This window comes from Chelonoidis abingdonii, chromosome 6 (assembly GCF_003597395.2).
Source record: "Chelonoidis abingdonii isolate Lonesome George chromosome 6, CheloAbing_2.0, whole genome shotgun sequence".
Taxonomy (NCBI): Eukaryota; Metazoa; Chordata; order Testudines; family Testudinidae; genus Chelonoidis; species Chelonoidis abingdonii.
The window spans coordinates 47,699,166-47,713,845 of record NC_133774.1 but is presented as its reverse complement, the minus strand read 5'-3'; the positions used below and the strand labels follow the sequence as shown (position 1 = coordinate 47,713,845).

Here is a 14,680-nt window from a genome sequence, read left to right as displayed (position 1 = left end):
GAACAAGGTCAGGCTGTCTAGAGTGGCTCACAAAAGTGGGTGCCAACCTCAGGGCAGACTGTTACAAACCAGGGCACAAATGCCAAGCTGGTTGTGTGTTCTAGAAGTAGATTCCGTCAGCCAAGTATCAAGTGTGAATTCCTCAAGCACTAGAACTGCCTTAACATGGAGTCACAGACAGTCCCCTGGAGCACTCCCATCTATCTTGCCACCCAGGCAAGCCTGCCTTTGTGATAGATGGTCCCTTACAGCAAAAATCACAACAATATTTACATTGCTCCCAGTCCCAAAGGACCAGTCGCTTACCCCAGGTCAGTTATACCTTAGATCTCTCACCAAAGAGACCAGTGGTAGCCAATCCTATAATAAACTAAAGATTTATTTATAGGAAAAAGAAATGTGTTATTTGCACGTTTAAAGCAGGTAAACATACACACACATGAGTTACAGTCATAGGTTTCCAAAGGTAATAGAAACTGCTGTAATGTGTCAAGTATCAGATGCGCATCCGACAAAGTGAGTATTCACCCACGAAAGCCCATGCTCCAATATGTCCGTTAGTCTATAAGGTGCCACAGGACTCTTTGCTGCTTTTGCTGTAACGTGCAAACTCTGTGTCCTTTAGATCTAACCCAGGCTAACCTGCTTGGGGATCCCTTGTTTAAGCTAAGAAATGTTGCCTTCTCCAAATTCCAAGCAGCATAGTGATGCATATCAGGGATTATTATTCCCTTCCCCCAGAGTTCAAACTGTGATGGGATGAGGGGGAGTAGGAGCAATCAATAAAGTCTTTTGTCCGCTGATGTTCCACAAGGGTACGTCTGTTATCAAAAGGCCTTCTCATGTTGGGCAGGAGATGACACCTCTTGTGGTAAACTATTTCATACTTGGTAATGCTTCTTTCCTGACTGTAGGGGGTGCCCAGCTTCATAGCTAATACCTTTATAGTTACAGAGCAAACATTGAAATATTACCTTTATAACCTGGGATAGACGTGATGTCAGTGAGATTAATTAATGCAGCAGCTCACACATTTCATAAAGTCCAAATACTAAACACATTCTTATAAACTTAACCTCTGTTTTAACCGTGCTAACACAGAGGTGAGCCAGACTGGTTTGCAGTTAATCATTTGTCAGTTTTCAGTGAGGCCTAGGGGCCTTGGCATGAGCTGGCACCAGGTCTGCCAGCATCACAGTTGATGGTGTTTATATTCACTTGACTTTTCTCTTCACTCCACTCCAAATGCTTTTCATCACACTCATTTCATGGGACTGTTTGTTTCTGGTAAACAAAGAGCAATTTTTGCTTGGTATAGCAATATGTCTTGAACAGACATTTGTAGGCTTACTGATGGTTTTTGGAACATTGACTGCTGAAATGAAAACTGAGACATTTTGAGTGTCCTGAAATAAGCTCCTGGGACCCATGGGAGGCCGTATGAAAGTCTAGGACAGGACATATGATCACTGTAAAGGAGGGAGAGTATTGTCTTCCTAGCTCAGACCCTCTCCACACAAAAGAACTTGGCAGGTTCTGCTGCCATTGAATCCTTCCAAAGGACCCAGGATTTGGCCCATTGACTTCAGCAGGAGTTACATACAAATCAAAGGAAAAAAATGAATTTCTGGTTTGAGCCCCTATTTAAGTTACTGAAACCAAATATTTTGCTCTGAATAATAACATGGGAGCAATTGAAACATTCCAATTTTGTTTTCTTGCAGGGAGACTTACTTCATATCTTTTTTAGCTACTAGTAGATCAGCAAGGGGCCCCCCCAACACTTTGTCAAAGTTAGACTCAGGACTCACAGTTTGTCAGACCACTCTGTTTTATTAGCACAGCGCTCTGCTAATACACCCAGATAATGTGAGCCCCATACAAGACACAAACTATCTTATTTATACAGATGAAAGGGCAGGAGTTTAGACAAAGGGACAAAGAAAGCAACAGACAGGAAAAACCATCTGTGACACAGCAAGCATATTCCACGTCCTTACTGATTGGTATCGATCTAAGGCTAATACTTTTCCAATTGCCCTTAAACGGTGCAATAGTTCTATGCTAATGTCTGTTCCTGACACCTGGATTGCAACATTCCAACAATTTTGCTTAAAGGTGCAGACAACATTTCTTTAATCCATTCTTATTTTTACAATATAATTAATTCTACTTTCACAACTTCAAACTAAATTAGCTGTATTATGTGATACAAAAAAAACCCATATATAATGAAGCTGTTTTGGTTGCCAGGGCATCCTTTATAAAGTGGTGATCAATTCAGGAGAGACTTTTGTTGGGTTCCCTTGGCAATTTGTGTATTGTTCGCAAGATACGCATTCCTGAAAACTGAAATGTTGCTTTCTTAACTTTGGCCCTGACTAAACTATTATCTAAAGCACTGTGGGTTTTGATTTTGCATACCTATTGTTGTAATGAATGTAACTAGTATCTGCCATATAACAGATTGTCAATTCAACAGAAATGCTGAGTATCTTCTGCATGTGTTAAGCCACTGAAATGGCTTCATGCTTTCAACTTGTTCTGAAACACTGAACAGAAATTTGTCCATCCTTTTATTAGCAGTGCCACAGGCCTTCTGTAGAGATCCAAATTGGAAGGCAGACTTCATTATAAAATTTCACATCCACTGTTTCCCCAGTAATACACCCCGCTCCATACACACTCTGGTTGTTCAGTTTAAAGTGTGTTCAGAAAAAAGAACTTGCTATTAAGAAGAGGTAGTACCCATGGTAACTTTTATATTGTGAATAACAATAAAAACACTTGAATGTCAGAAATGTTGGAAAACTGAATTTTCAATTATTATAATAGAGATGATTACATAGTTTTGTCAAAACAGATTTTGTATGTGAATCACCCACTGATAAATACAGTGTAATTGCATACTATAGTTACCAGTGATAATTGTAATATTGGTAAAACTAATGTGATTCATTTACTAATTGCAGCGCTTGTAATTCAGTGTTTACAGCACTAGACCACTGTCATGAAGCTATAGAAATAACCAGTGAAGATCACGTTATTCAGGTATGGAAAATCTATCATTTATTAGAATATATGGTTGGTAAGGAGGAAAAACTGTCTCCTTTTTTCCTTATGCTTGTCCGTATTTTCATGTTTTGATTTCATTGCCTCTTGGAAAGCTTTAATAAATAAAAGCAAATATGATGATCTACTTGTTTCTTTGCATATTGCTATTTACTGTATATGTAAGGTCTTTCCTTTATTGAGCTATCAGAAATATGATTTAAAAGCTAATAAATAAAAGCTAATAAATCCTAATAAAGAAATACATTTACAGTATAATACATAACAGAGTACATGACATACAGTATATAATGTATCGTACATAGTACAGTAAGATGGCCTTGACAGGCAAGTATTTATATAATTTTTATTTCATTGTTCTTTTGTCCCTTTCATCTCCCTAATTTGAGAACTTTTTTTTGTAATTTTTTGCCACTTCTGTGATACTTGGCATCAAAAGCATGAGAATGGGCACCCACTACATGAGAGTGCAGTTACGGCTTCATACAGACTATCTCTCACTGATGTGCAGGATGAATAGAAAGGCCATTTCCTCTCACTATTTCTCTCTTTCGCTGTCTTTCTTCATGATTCCTTGATGCTTGTTATTCCTGTTAGCATGGCTAACGGTGCAAATCAAAATGGGACACTTTGTAATGTGATATAATACAAATTCCAGAAAATGGACAATACTTACAGCAGTTGTGCAATACGTAATTTGACCAGTAGCATCCAAATTCAAATTGCTGTTTTCACAGGACATACTGTAGGCCTTCAGCTACTGATCCATTAACACTGAGCAAATATGGCAATAGCTGAGGATATTCTTTGGAATGAAAATCATGTCTTTGCTTTCGCAGTACAGTACTTGCAAGCCTTTTTACTTGTTTGATGCAAACTTTTGTGAGTAAGTTTGATTGTTTAAGATTCTTGTGTCTTTAATACCCACAGACACTTATTTGTAGGGTTAAAAAAAAATCCTTGTTAATGGATAATTGGCAGAGAAAATGACTAAATTATTTGCTATGAATAACTCACCCAGCTCTAATTCTGGCATATTGAATAATAAGATATGTTGGTTTTGTTTTGTTTTTTAATTAAAGAACTTTGGACAAATTCTGCATTAATTTGCAGTCCCTTGTCTTATTTCTGCTTCTTCACCTGTTACACATGAATTAGGGCCCATTCAAAACCCTATTGACCTCAGCAGGAGCTAGGTCAGGCCCATCAGCAAGTTCCTTGGTTTCGTAAGAGGAATCGTCTGGGCTATACTATGTACGTTCTTACAGCAAAGATGTATTAGTATAGTGTAGAGTAGGGCATTTTACTTGGTATCACAAAACCTTTTTATATTTAGGTTTGAGTACAGCTTTTCTCTAAATACTTTTCTTTTTCGAATGCTGGACTAAAATTTAAGGACCTCTATTTTGACAGTATGTTAACCCAGCCTTTGAACGGATGATGGGCTATCACAAGGGAGAGCTTATGGGAAAGGAGCTTACTGAGCTACCAAAAAGCGATAAAAACTGTGCAGACCTTTTAGACACTATCAATATGTGTATCAAAAAAGGAAAGGTAGGTAAATAATGATAAAATTACATAAAATATTCTATTTCTATGCTGCCATGTTCTTCTGGACTGAAAATGTGACATGTCCTAGTTCTTCTGATAAATCATGTCTGTGGGGCCAGAACTTGGTCCCTGCTCTAAAAGGAACTGGCAAACCTGAGAATCTAGTCCTCTGGGGAATGCTCTGGTGGCACAGCGCCACTGCTTCAATGACACCCACCTCTGAGTCCCCTTTTTAAAGGGAATCTCTGTGCTCTGATGATGCCCAGCTACCCTAATTGCCCTGTGGGCAGCCAGCACAAAGTGGAGCAGCCTAGAGGCGGCTCTACTTTATGCCAGGGGCTGGACTGCTAGTCTACTTCCCCAAGATTGGGAGGCAAGGGGATAATGTGGCTTAATGATGCCTTTTGACCCTCTCCTCTCCCTGCTCCAAGCTGCACCAAACACAGTCCAGGGACAGTCCAGGATCTGGGATTAATCTTTAGTGTACCATTTAAAGTTCTTGTCTGTCTGGCCATGAAAATAGCATTTCCTACTAGATCATTCCCAGTGTGCCATATTCCAATAGAGAGCTCATCTACAGATGCCAAAAGTGACTTCTGTTGTTCAGTTTTGGGCTATCCAGAGGCAACCAGCAAAGCTGACAGACCTTGTGGATTTCTTAGTGTGGAGACATCACTTTTGACCCAACCTGCACACATTGAAGTCGATAGGTGTTCTGTCCTTCACTTAAATGGGAGAGATTCAAATCCACCCTAACCCCATGATTCCCTCCATGCACAGACCCACCCCCAAATACTAGCCTGTGACTTCCAGAGTCTGCTCCTAGAGATACCAGAGAGCAGTACTTGGTGGAACCCTTAACGCCCAATGATCTGCAGGGAGGATGAGGATAAAAAGCAGGATTGGGAAGGGTCAGGATTTCCTAATGAGTGAGCCTGTCTCACCATTCAGGACTGGTAAAGGGAGTATGGGATCAGCATAGCAGGGACTTAGGGAGGCAGACCAGACAGCTTTTGAGAACAGAAGTAGCTGGCAAATCTGACTGCTTTCAATACTACCAACCTCAGATAGTCAAAAACCATGAGACTAGCTTAAAAAACGATGAGATTTTTAAAGTAGTAATTGTTTGGGGTCGGGAGGGTATTTTCCTTGTTTTTTAAACCTTTTTTGTCACATTTTCCAGACCTTCTCTACAACCATGAAGGATAGAAGCTTTTAAATTAAAGCTGAGATTCTCATGTAATCACATGACCCTATCTTTAAGAAAAACAGAAGACCTCATGAGATTTTTGATAAATCATGAGACTTAGCAACACTGCTGGCCTGTTGACTTTTCTTCATTGGGCTAAAGTGCGTTATGATGAATAAGGGAAATAAGTCTTTGTTTAAAAGTTTAAATCCGCCTTAGCCCTGAGATATTGTTACTGTTTGTGCTTGTGAGAAATCTGGAACCTGTGGTCACTCTTTTTAGGTAGAGGGATCTTAAAAATAATGAGGCTTCTGACGATGGAAAGTGAAGGGAATTTCAAAGTGCAATCACTTTTTAAAATGTTCCTACTGATGTTAGTTATTTAAAAAAGATTGTGTTACATTGTTTTCTGGAGACTTATTGTGTTAAATTTAAGAGCATAATTCAATCATTAGTATGAAACAGGGATTTTCATCCTGCGTTAAATTCCAATCTAGAGCTAGTTGAAAAAAATGAACTTTTTCCAACAGGAAAAGGGACCCCCCCCCCTCCCAAGTGTCACGAAAAATTCATCCTGGTTTTGGTTTTGTTTGTTTACCCAATATAGAGCTGGCTGAAAAACCTTCCGGTTTTGAAAGGTGTTTAGTTTTTAGTTTGTTTTTTTCTTTCTTTTTTTACAGGCGGAGGGCAGGGGGGGTGTTTGAAGTCCTTTTCTTTTTCATTACACAATTTTTTTGCTTCTTGATTTTTATCTTCATATAACCTTAAGTATGGAGCTGTTAGGGCATATCTATCATGTAATTCGGTCTGTAAAATATGCAGTAAATCATGTCACTAACAAATTCTGCCCCTTCCTTGTGCTGGTCTGAAAGGCCCTAGGTACATGCAGTGGAAACAGGATAGAGGTGGAGCAGGATGCTGCCTGCTGGAGGTCAATAGAGGGAAACACTGTAGGTACCTCTAGGAGAAATGGTAGGAATTATATATAACTCCTTTTCAAAAGAAATGCATGGCTAACGTTCACACCACAATTATTTCTGTAAAATGTGTGTCAAACATGGTGCTCTGAAAGGTTCTCCACTGATTATGATTTAAAAAATAATCATGGGTATATTATAGGCTGTCAAGCAATCAAAAAAATTAAACGCACTGTTAAACAATAATAGAATACCATTTATTTAAATATTTTTGGATGTTTTCTACATTTTCAAATATAATGATTTCAATTACAACAAAGAATGCAAAGTGTACAGTGCTCACTTTATATTTATTTTTGATTACAAGTATTTGCACTGTAAAAAAACAAAAGAAATAGTATTTTTCAATTCACCTAATATGAGTACTGTGGTGCAATCTCTTTATCATGAAAGTTAAACTTACAAATGTAGAATTATATACAAAAAAAACCTGCATTCAAAAACAAAACAATGTAAAATTTGAGAGCCTGCAAGTCCACTCAGTCCTACTTCTTCAGCCAATTGCTAAGACAAACAAGTTTGTTTACATTTACAGGAGATAATGCTGCCCACTTCTTATTTAAAATGTCACCTGAAAGTGAGAATAGGCGTTTGCATGGCACCGTTGTAGCCGGCGTCACAAAATATTTACATGCCAGATGCGCTAAAGATTTATATGTCCCTTCTTGCTTCAACCACAATTCCAGGAGATATGCATCCATGCTAGTGGCAGGTTCTGCTCGATAACAATCCAAAGCAGTGCAGACTGATGCATGTTCATTTTCATTATCTGAGTCAGATACCGCCAGCAGAAGGTTGATTTTTTCTTTTGGTGGTTTGGGTTCTGTAGTTTCCGTGTTGGAGTGTTGCTTTTCTAAGACTTCTGAAAGTATGGTCCACACCTCATCCCTCTCAGATTTTGGAAGGCACTTCATATTCTTAAACTTTGGGTCAAGTACTGTAGCTATTTGTAGAAATCTCACATTGGTACCTTCTTTGCATTTTGTCAAATCTGCACTTGAAGTGTTCTTAAAATGAATACATGTCCTGCATCCGAGACTGCTATAACATGAAACATATGGCAGAATGCAGATAAAAACAGAGCAGGGGACATACAATTCTCCCCCAACAAGGTCAGTCTCAAATTCAATTAATGCATTATTTTTTTAACGAGCATCATCAGCATGGAAACACGTCCTCTGGAAAGGTGGCCGAAGCATGAAGGGGCATATCTGGCACGTAAATACCTTGCAATGCCGGCTACAAAAGTGCCATGCAAATGCCTGTTCTCATTTTCTGGTGACATTGTAAATAACAAGAGGACAGCATTATCTCCTGTAAATGCAAACAAACTTGTTTGTCTTAGTGATTAACTGAACAAGAAGTAGGACTGAGTGGACTTGTAGGTTCTAAAGTTTTACATTGTTTTGTGTTTGAGTGCAGTTATGTAACAACAAAAAAAGTCTACATTTGTAAGCTTCAATTTCATGACAAAGATTGCAAGACAGTGCTTGTATGAGATTAATTGAAAAATACTATTTCTTTTATCATTTTTACAGTGCAAATATTTGTAATAAAAACAATATACACTTTGATTTCAATTACAACACAGAATATAATACACATGAAAATGTAGAAAAACATCCAAAAATATTTAATACATTTCAATTGGTATTATACTGTTTAACAGTGTCATTAAAACTGTGATTAATTACGATAAATTTTGTTGAGTTAATCACATGAGTTAACTGCGATTAATCGACAACTCTAGTATATGATTTTAATTAAATGTGACCTGGAATATCCTTGAAAGCTGTTTTCATTACATTGATTTAGGAATGGCAAGGGGTTTACTATGCAAGAAGAAAATCAGGAGACAGTATCCAACAACATGTGAGGATAATACCTGTGATTGGTCAGGGAGGGTAAGTTACCCAAAAGGTACACTTTATTTTGTATAGTGTGTTAATCAAACTATTTTATATCCCCAGCTAGCTTGGTATGGAAGCCCCAATGTGCTCAGTAACAGAGTGACATAGATAAATATACAGTAAGCTATTGCTTATTCTTTGTGTTCTGCCAAGGGAATTAACAAATTATCAAAGCTGAACAATGAAGGGTGAAATTCTGTGATGTACATCCACTGCAGCCCCACTGAAGTCCGTGCAATTGCTCGTTGTGTATGTCAGCGCAGATTGTGGCCCAAAGTATTGCATGTGAAACTGAAGGGGGAGAGGGAAGAGGAGAAATAGCAATTATATTGAAGTGTAACAGCATCACCAATACCAAAAACTGCAAAATGTGTCAAACGTGTCAAAAATCCAATGTTTAGGTCAACACTACATGAAAAGAATAAAAACAACTTTTAAAATTACCTTCTCCAAAATCCACAGACTGAACAATTCATGGGGATCGATAGTCTGAGTGAACGCTTCCTATTCCTCTCATCATGCATGCACATGCTTTCATGTACTCACAATTGCAGCGTATTATGCACAGGGTCAAATTCTTCCTTCAGATGTGCATATGTACCTACCACAGGAGTTAATGACATGAATATCCAAGGGCAGAACTTGGCTATGAAATATAACGAATGCTCTTCACCTGGTAATATGTTTATGCTTTTGGTTTTCATATATGGTCACTAAAGTGTCCACTTTAGATAGCGGGGCCAATAGCGTGTTAATTGAATCATATCGGTTTGCTTCTGTCTTAACCATTCAATTGAATAACAATCAATTATTTTTGTTGTTAGGAAAATTAGACATTTTGTGTCCATCAAGAAGCTGTGTTGTACCAATGAAAACAATAAACAGGTACTGTATTTCCTTTGTAATGTGTAATATGTCTGTGTTATCAGGCCTTTTCATTAACCTTTTTGCCACTTTTCTCTTTACAACTGGTATATTAGACAACTTCTAAAACAAAAAGATAAAGTCAGATGCTCTTAAAAATGTTGAAGACAGTGTACCCTTGTTTGAACAAGCAAGACTTGTGTTTACTTTAAGAACAGCTTTTTCTAGTCAGCCACGCTTGTTTTGTATTACATAGGGCCACACTCTGCCCTGGCTGGTACAGTGAATGGGAACAGAGCCCTGTGCTCTCTTGAAGCACGAATCTAGCCATCCAGAGCATGATTTCATGGTTCAGGCCTTGGGGATGCATTCTAGAGTTCTCCTTGCTGCCCCTTTGAACCAGAGCTGTGTGCCTCAGCTGAAGACCTCAGCACACACAGTAACAAGCTAGGGAGCTAGATCCTTCTCTAACCTGCAGCCTGGGTGGGGAGAATGTACTGACAGGTAAACAAGGCCTTCTTCTAGGCCTAAGCTATACTTGGAGAATGCACCATGTCAGAAAATATTCTAACTATAACCCATCTGAACTAGCACAGTGTTTAAATATGTTTTTGCTCTTAATGTGGACAAAGACAGTAGAGCGGAAAAGCCAGTCCTGGTTAACTGCACAGGATTCTATTACAATGTGCTTCACCCATATTAATACACTATTGGACAGCTTCTGCCCTTGAATGAAGTAAATGAGAGAAATAAAGGCATCTTTATTCTGCCCCATCACTTTTAAAGGTCTAGAGGGAAGACTTTGCCCTATCAGTTACAATTAAGCCCTCTGGACAAAATCCTGCCTGCTTCCATGGTGCTAAAAGGGAGGGGTGAATGATGAGATAGGCTAGAGAAGTGTAATTTTCAGTCAGGTGTGCCTGATGTTTTTCTGTATATTGCACACTGGCCAATAATAAGCAGTGTGTACACCCCGATCTTGCTAATGCAGAAATAAGCAGGAAAAAGTTGAAGCCATGTGCATAAAGTGGCATTAAAGGACATAAATTAAAAACAAAACCGCACAGGATTTTGTTGGTGCATTTTTGTTTTTCTGTAGTCTTCAGTCTCTCTGTTCATTGACCTGATCAACACAAGTCAGTTAAAATATGCAGAAAAGTGTACATATAAAACCATCTTGCATATAAAACCTTGGATCTAAAACTGAATTAACATTGAGCATATTCTAAGCAAAGCTGGCGGCAGCATCTATTATGAAGGTTTTGATTTCTGATATTAGAATAATTATTTGTAAACAAAGGCCACCTCAGCCTTCAAGCTAATTAGCATGGGCAGACCCTTTGCATCTCCCTTGACATGTTACTTCTGGGGGCTCTACAAGGCTGATGGGGTCTGCCTTTGAGGTTTGAGGATCAAGGCCTAACAGAAACCATGGAGGCTTAAAGGCCCTAAGAAAAAGACAAGCCAAGGCCATTATGTTCAAGTGAAGTTAGATAAAGCTTGCTTTGGTCAATAGAAAATTCTTTTCTTACAGAATTGTGGTTAATGAGCTAGTCTTTTGAATTCACAACGAAGAACTTCTCTTGTTTGTACCAGGAAATTAAGCACTGTTCAATACTGAAGGAAATTTCAAAAGATGTTTTTATTTAGATTGCAGGCTCATTGGGGCTGGGAATGTGTCCTTAGGTAGGGCCACAAATTCAACCGCCCTTTGTAAAAATAGACTATTTTGTAGTAAGTTGAGAGGAATGATTTTGTTCAATGGATTCAGACATTGGAGCTTTGCACCCTCTGATGGCAAAGATAGGTTGAAACAAAGGGAAGACAAGATCCAGGGTACGCTATTACAAGCATAACCTGAATTTTTGTGCCAACTTCTCTGTTTGTTCAGCATTAGTATGGTAGACTGGACATTCATTTGTAGCCTCAGGAAAATTAAAATTTAATCTTATTGAATTAAATAGAAGTAAAAAAATAAAATTATTACAATGTCTCCGTGTTGTTTTATTAAATTAAAATATTTTTTCTGCCCCATCACTTTTAATTTTCAATATGATGCAGGATTTTCTATTGAAAATACATCAGTATGTTGTAAAAGTAGTCAAGAGGAAAGCTGAAGGCTGGGTGTGGAGCAGTTTGAGGGTTTGGCATCCGGGGAAGTATGAGGAGGCAGTTTGGGGATTGTGGCTTTAGAATTTTAGGAGGTGTTTCTGTCAAACTGATCAAGAGTGAAATAGTTAACAAAAGGCTTGTATACTTTAGGGATTTTTGGCAACAGTCAGCAATCCCTAGGTAGATGGGCTACACTGGTGTAAAGTGACTCTTTCCCAAAGTGTAAAGTGGGTGTATCCTTAATGTTGACAAGCCTAATGTTGACATTTAAATTGTTTGATTTTGAACTAACACCCCATTGAGATACATGGGGCCATACATACTTCCCAGAGCTAGTTTTCACACTATTGTGCAGATTCAGGAAGACAGCCCTGCTCGTTTATTTCATTCGGTGTTTGAGAGCTTCTTTCATATGTGATTAATACAGTATTCAAGTTCACAAAATAAGATACCGCTCACTGTGCAGATATTCCCTGTCTGCTCATGTGTTGCCTGGTTCTCCAGAAGCTTCACTATATCCATGGTCTCTGCTAAACTCCTTGGGCTTGGCTCCTTTTTGATTGGGATCCAAACACTGGTCACAATTGGCATCAAAACAAGAAAATTGTGCAGACCTGTGACCCACCCTCTCCTTTTTCACATGAGGAATGAAACAGTTAACAGTGTTTATATTTAAATGATCAGTGGGCACATGAATAAATGCTGAGATGGACAGATTTTAAAGCTAGACAGTACATTGTGATCTTCTGGTCTGACCTCCTGTATAACAGAGGGCATAAAACTTCCCTGAATTAATTCCTGTTTGAACTGGGGTATATCTTTTAGAAAAACATCCAGTCTTGACTTAAATATTTCCAATGATGGAAAATCTACCCCGACCCTGGTAAGTAGTTCTAATAGTGAACTACCCTCTCTGAATGGGGCAGTTCATTTTTCTTAGCGCTATTTTCTTGGTTCTTAAGTCAGACTCGTTTCTGCAGTGGTTACGCTAGGTGCACATTTTTTAGATTTCTTCATAACGGTAACAGCTAGAGACTTATATTTGTTAAAATGAAAGCTGAGATTATGGAAAACAAAATATCACACTTCTCTAAAGCTAGCTAAGGCTTACGGTCACATACTGGTTGTTTCCAAATCCTGGATATACTGCACCTAGTACAACTGCTGGCAAGGGGGCATGTTCAGTTAGCTTACAGGCATGAGAGCAAGTACTTGGAGAAAGCTCATGCTGCTACCTTTTGAAACAGCAGTAACATGCACGGTGTAGTGTGATGCCTCCAAGCTTCACTGAGCTGTCTTGTCCTATGCAGATATCATGGCTCTGCAAATCTCCACTTATCTTTTAGTGCGTGCCTCATTTTGGTAGGCTTTTGTCTGATGATGAGGTACCTAGATTAATCTGCATTCTTCTTTCTTGCTGAGCTGTACAATAGCACACGGAATGACAGACTGGGGGATTATGGATATGTTAATAAAATTTGGGCCAGAACAGTGACCCAACATCAGAAATAAATTGCTGGACTTCAGGGGCATTTGTTCAATTCCTGTAATCCAATTATGGTCATAAAGGGCAATTTGTTCCTAAAAGCAAGATCAGCAATTGAGTGGGCTGGATTTTGCTGTCAGTTCGAGTCTGCAGTAACTCCACTGAAGTTGTCATAAGTCTATAATGTATGAATCCATCTACAGTTCAAGCATAGTTTATGGTCTTGATGTCAAATGGTTTTTATGGCTGAGAGAGTCACAGATGAAACAAAGGCCTTTAATTATGGAATATATGAGTCACGGCATTTAGTCGCATTATTACAAGGATGGTGTTCTGCATAGTAGCTTGGATGGGTACCTATTTGGGGTGGCTAGCCCCACTCACAGCTTGCACCACTACTTATGCTCTGTTTTGTGCACACTAGCTCCAGTCAGAGCTAGAGCAGGTATGTCGCCTCATGCTGGAATTTACACCTTGTGACATGTCTGGGGTACCCATGTTGTGAGGTACCTCACTACCACCTGCCCTTGGTGTGAAACTATCTTGTCTGTGCCTACTGTGGTTCAGCTCCCTGAAACCACCAGCCTCTGGCAGCATAAGCACTGACTTCCATGTCTCCGCAGACCTCGCCCTCTCTGTGCAGGCTAGTGATAGGCACACACCAGACCCCGAGTCCTTGGAGTGGTCCCTGTTGTATGCAGCCCCTGTCACTGGACACGCAGAAATTACCAGGTAAGCTGTCCCTGAAGGAATAGTGCACACACAGCTTGACTGGTGCCACCCATGATCAGGTCATTTATAACATCATAACTCAAATATATTTATAGTGAAACAATCATAAGTTTATTGTCAAGCATTAAGTTTTAAGAGATAGTGAGTAAGGATAATGAGTGGAAACAAAAATGGTTACTGATATAACGTAAAACGCAATCCTAGGTCTACACTTATCAGTGCTTTTCTTTCCTATTTAATAAAGTGGAAGATTTCCCCCTAAGGGTTAAACATTTGCTTGATAGAGCTGCAGTTTGTCAGTCTTGAAAATAGGACACTAGGCAAACCCAGCCCATTGTGAAATAATACAATGCTTAATTTATATGTCAGTTGCTAGATGGACAAACACTCCTGGTCTGAGTGAAAACCTGTCTCTGCTGGTGACTCATACCTTGATACAGACACTCAGAATATATTTTCAGTACATATACACAGCCCCTTAAATATCATCCCTATATACATCACACAATATTATTAACCAGCATGATCCTGGCTGTCATTTAAGATCTTACACAAAACTCTCTATGGGTAAATACTATGAAAGCAATATGTTAGCTGTAGTTACTTTTTCAGGCCTGCTAGGAGTTGCTGTTACATGACAGTGAATCCCTTGCCAGCTGGGATTCAGGAGTTCTGAGGGTCACACACCTCCAGCTCCAAGTGAAAATATATCGTAAAACTGCTTGCATTTAACACTTCAGACTTTACACGCAGACACACACAGCTCCTTACATTCTCATGCATTGTC

General features: G+C 39.0%; 1 protein-coding gene across 1 annotated transcript in view; it reads left to right on the top strand.

Moving 5' to 3' along the window:
- Window positions 1-14,680, top strand: part of PDE8B (phosphodiesterase 8B) — a 172,728-nt gene that overhangs the window by 115,641 nt on the left and 42,407 nt on the right. The window contains exons 7-10 of the mRNA XM_075066999.1: window positions 2,973-3,051; window positions 4,486-4,626; window positions 8,605-8,693; window positions 9,524-9,584. Coding sequence (XP_074923100.1) covers window positions 2,973-3,051; window positions 4,486-4,626; window positions 8,605-8,693; window positions 9,524-9,584 — 370 coding nt within the window. The remainder of the gene's footprint in view (window positions 1-2,972; window positions 3,052-4,485; window positions 4,627-8,604; window positions 8,694-9,523; window positions 9,585-14,680) is intronic.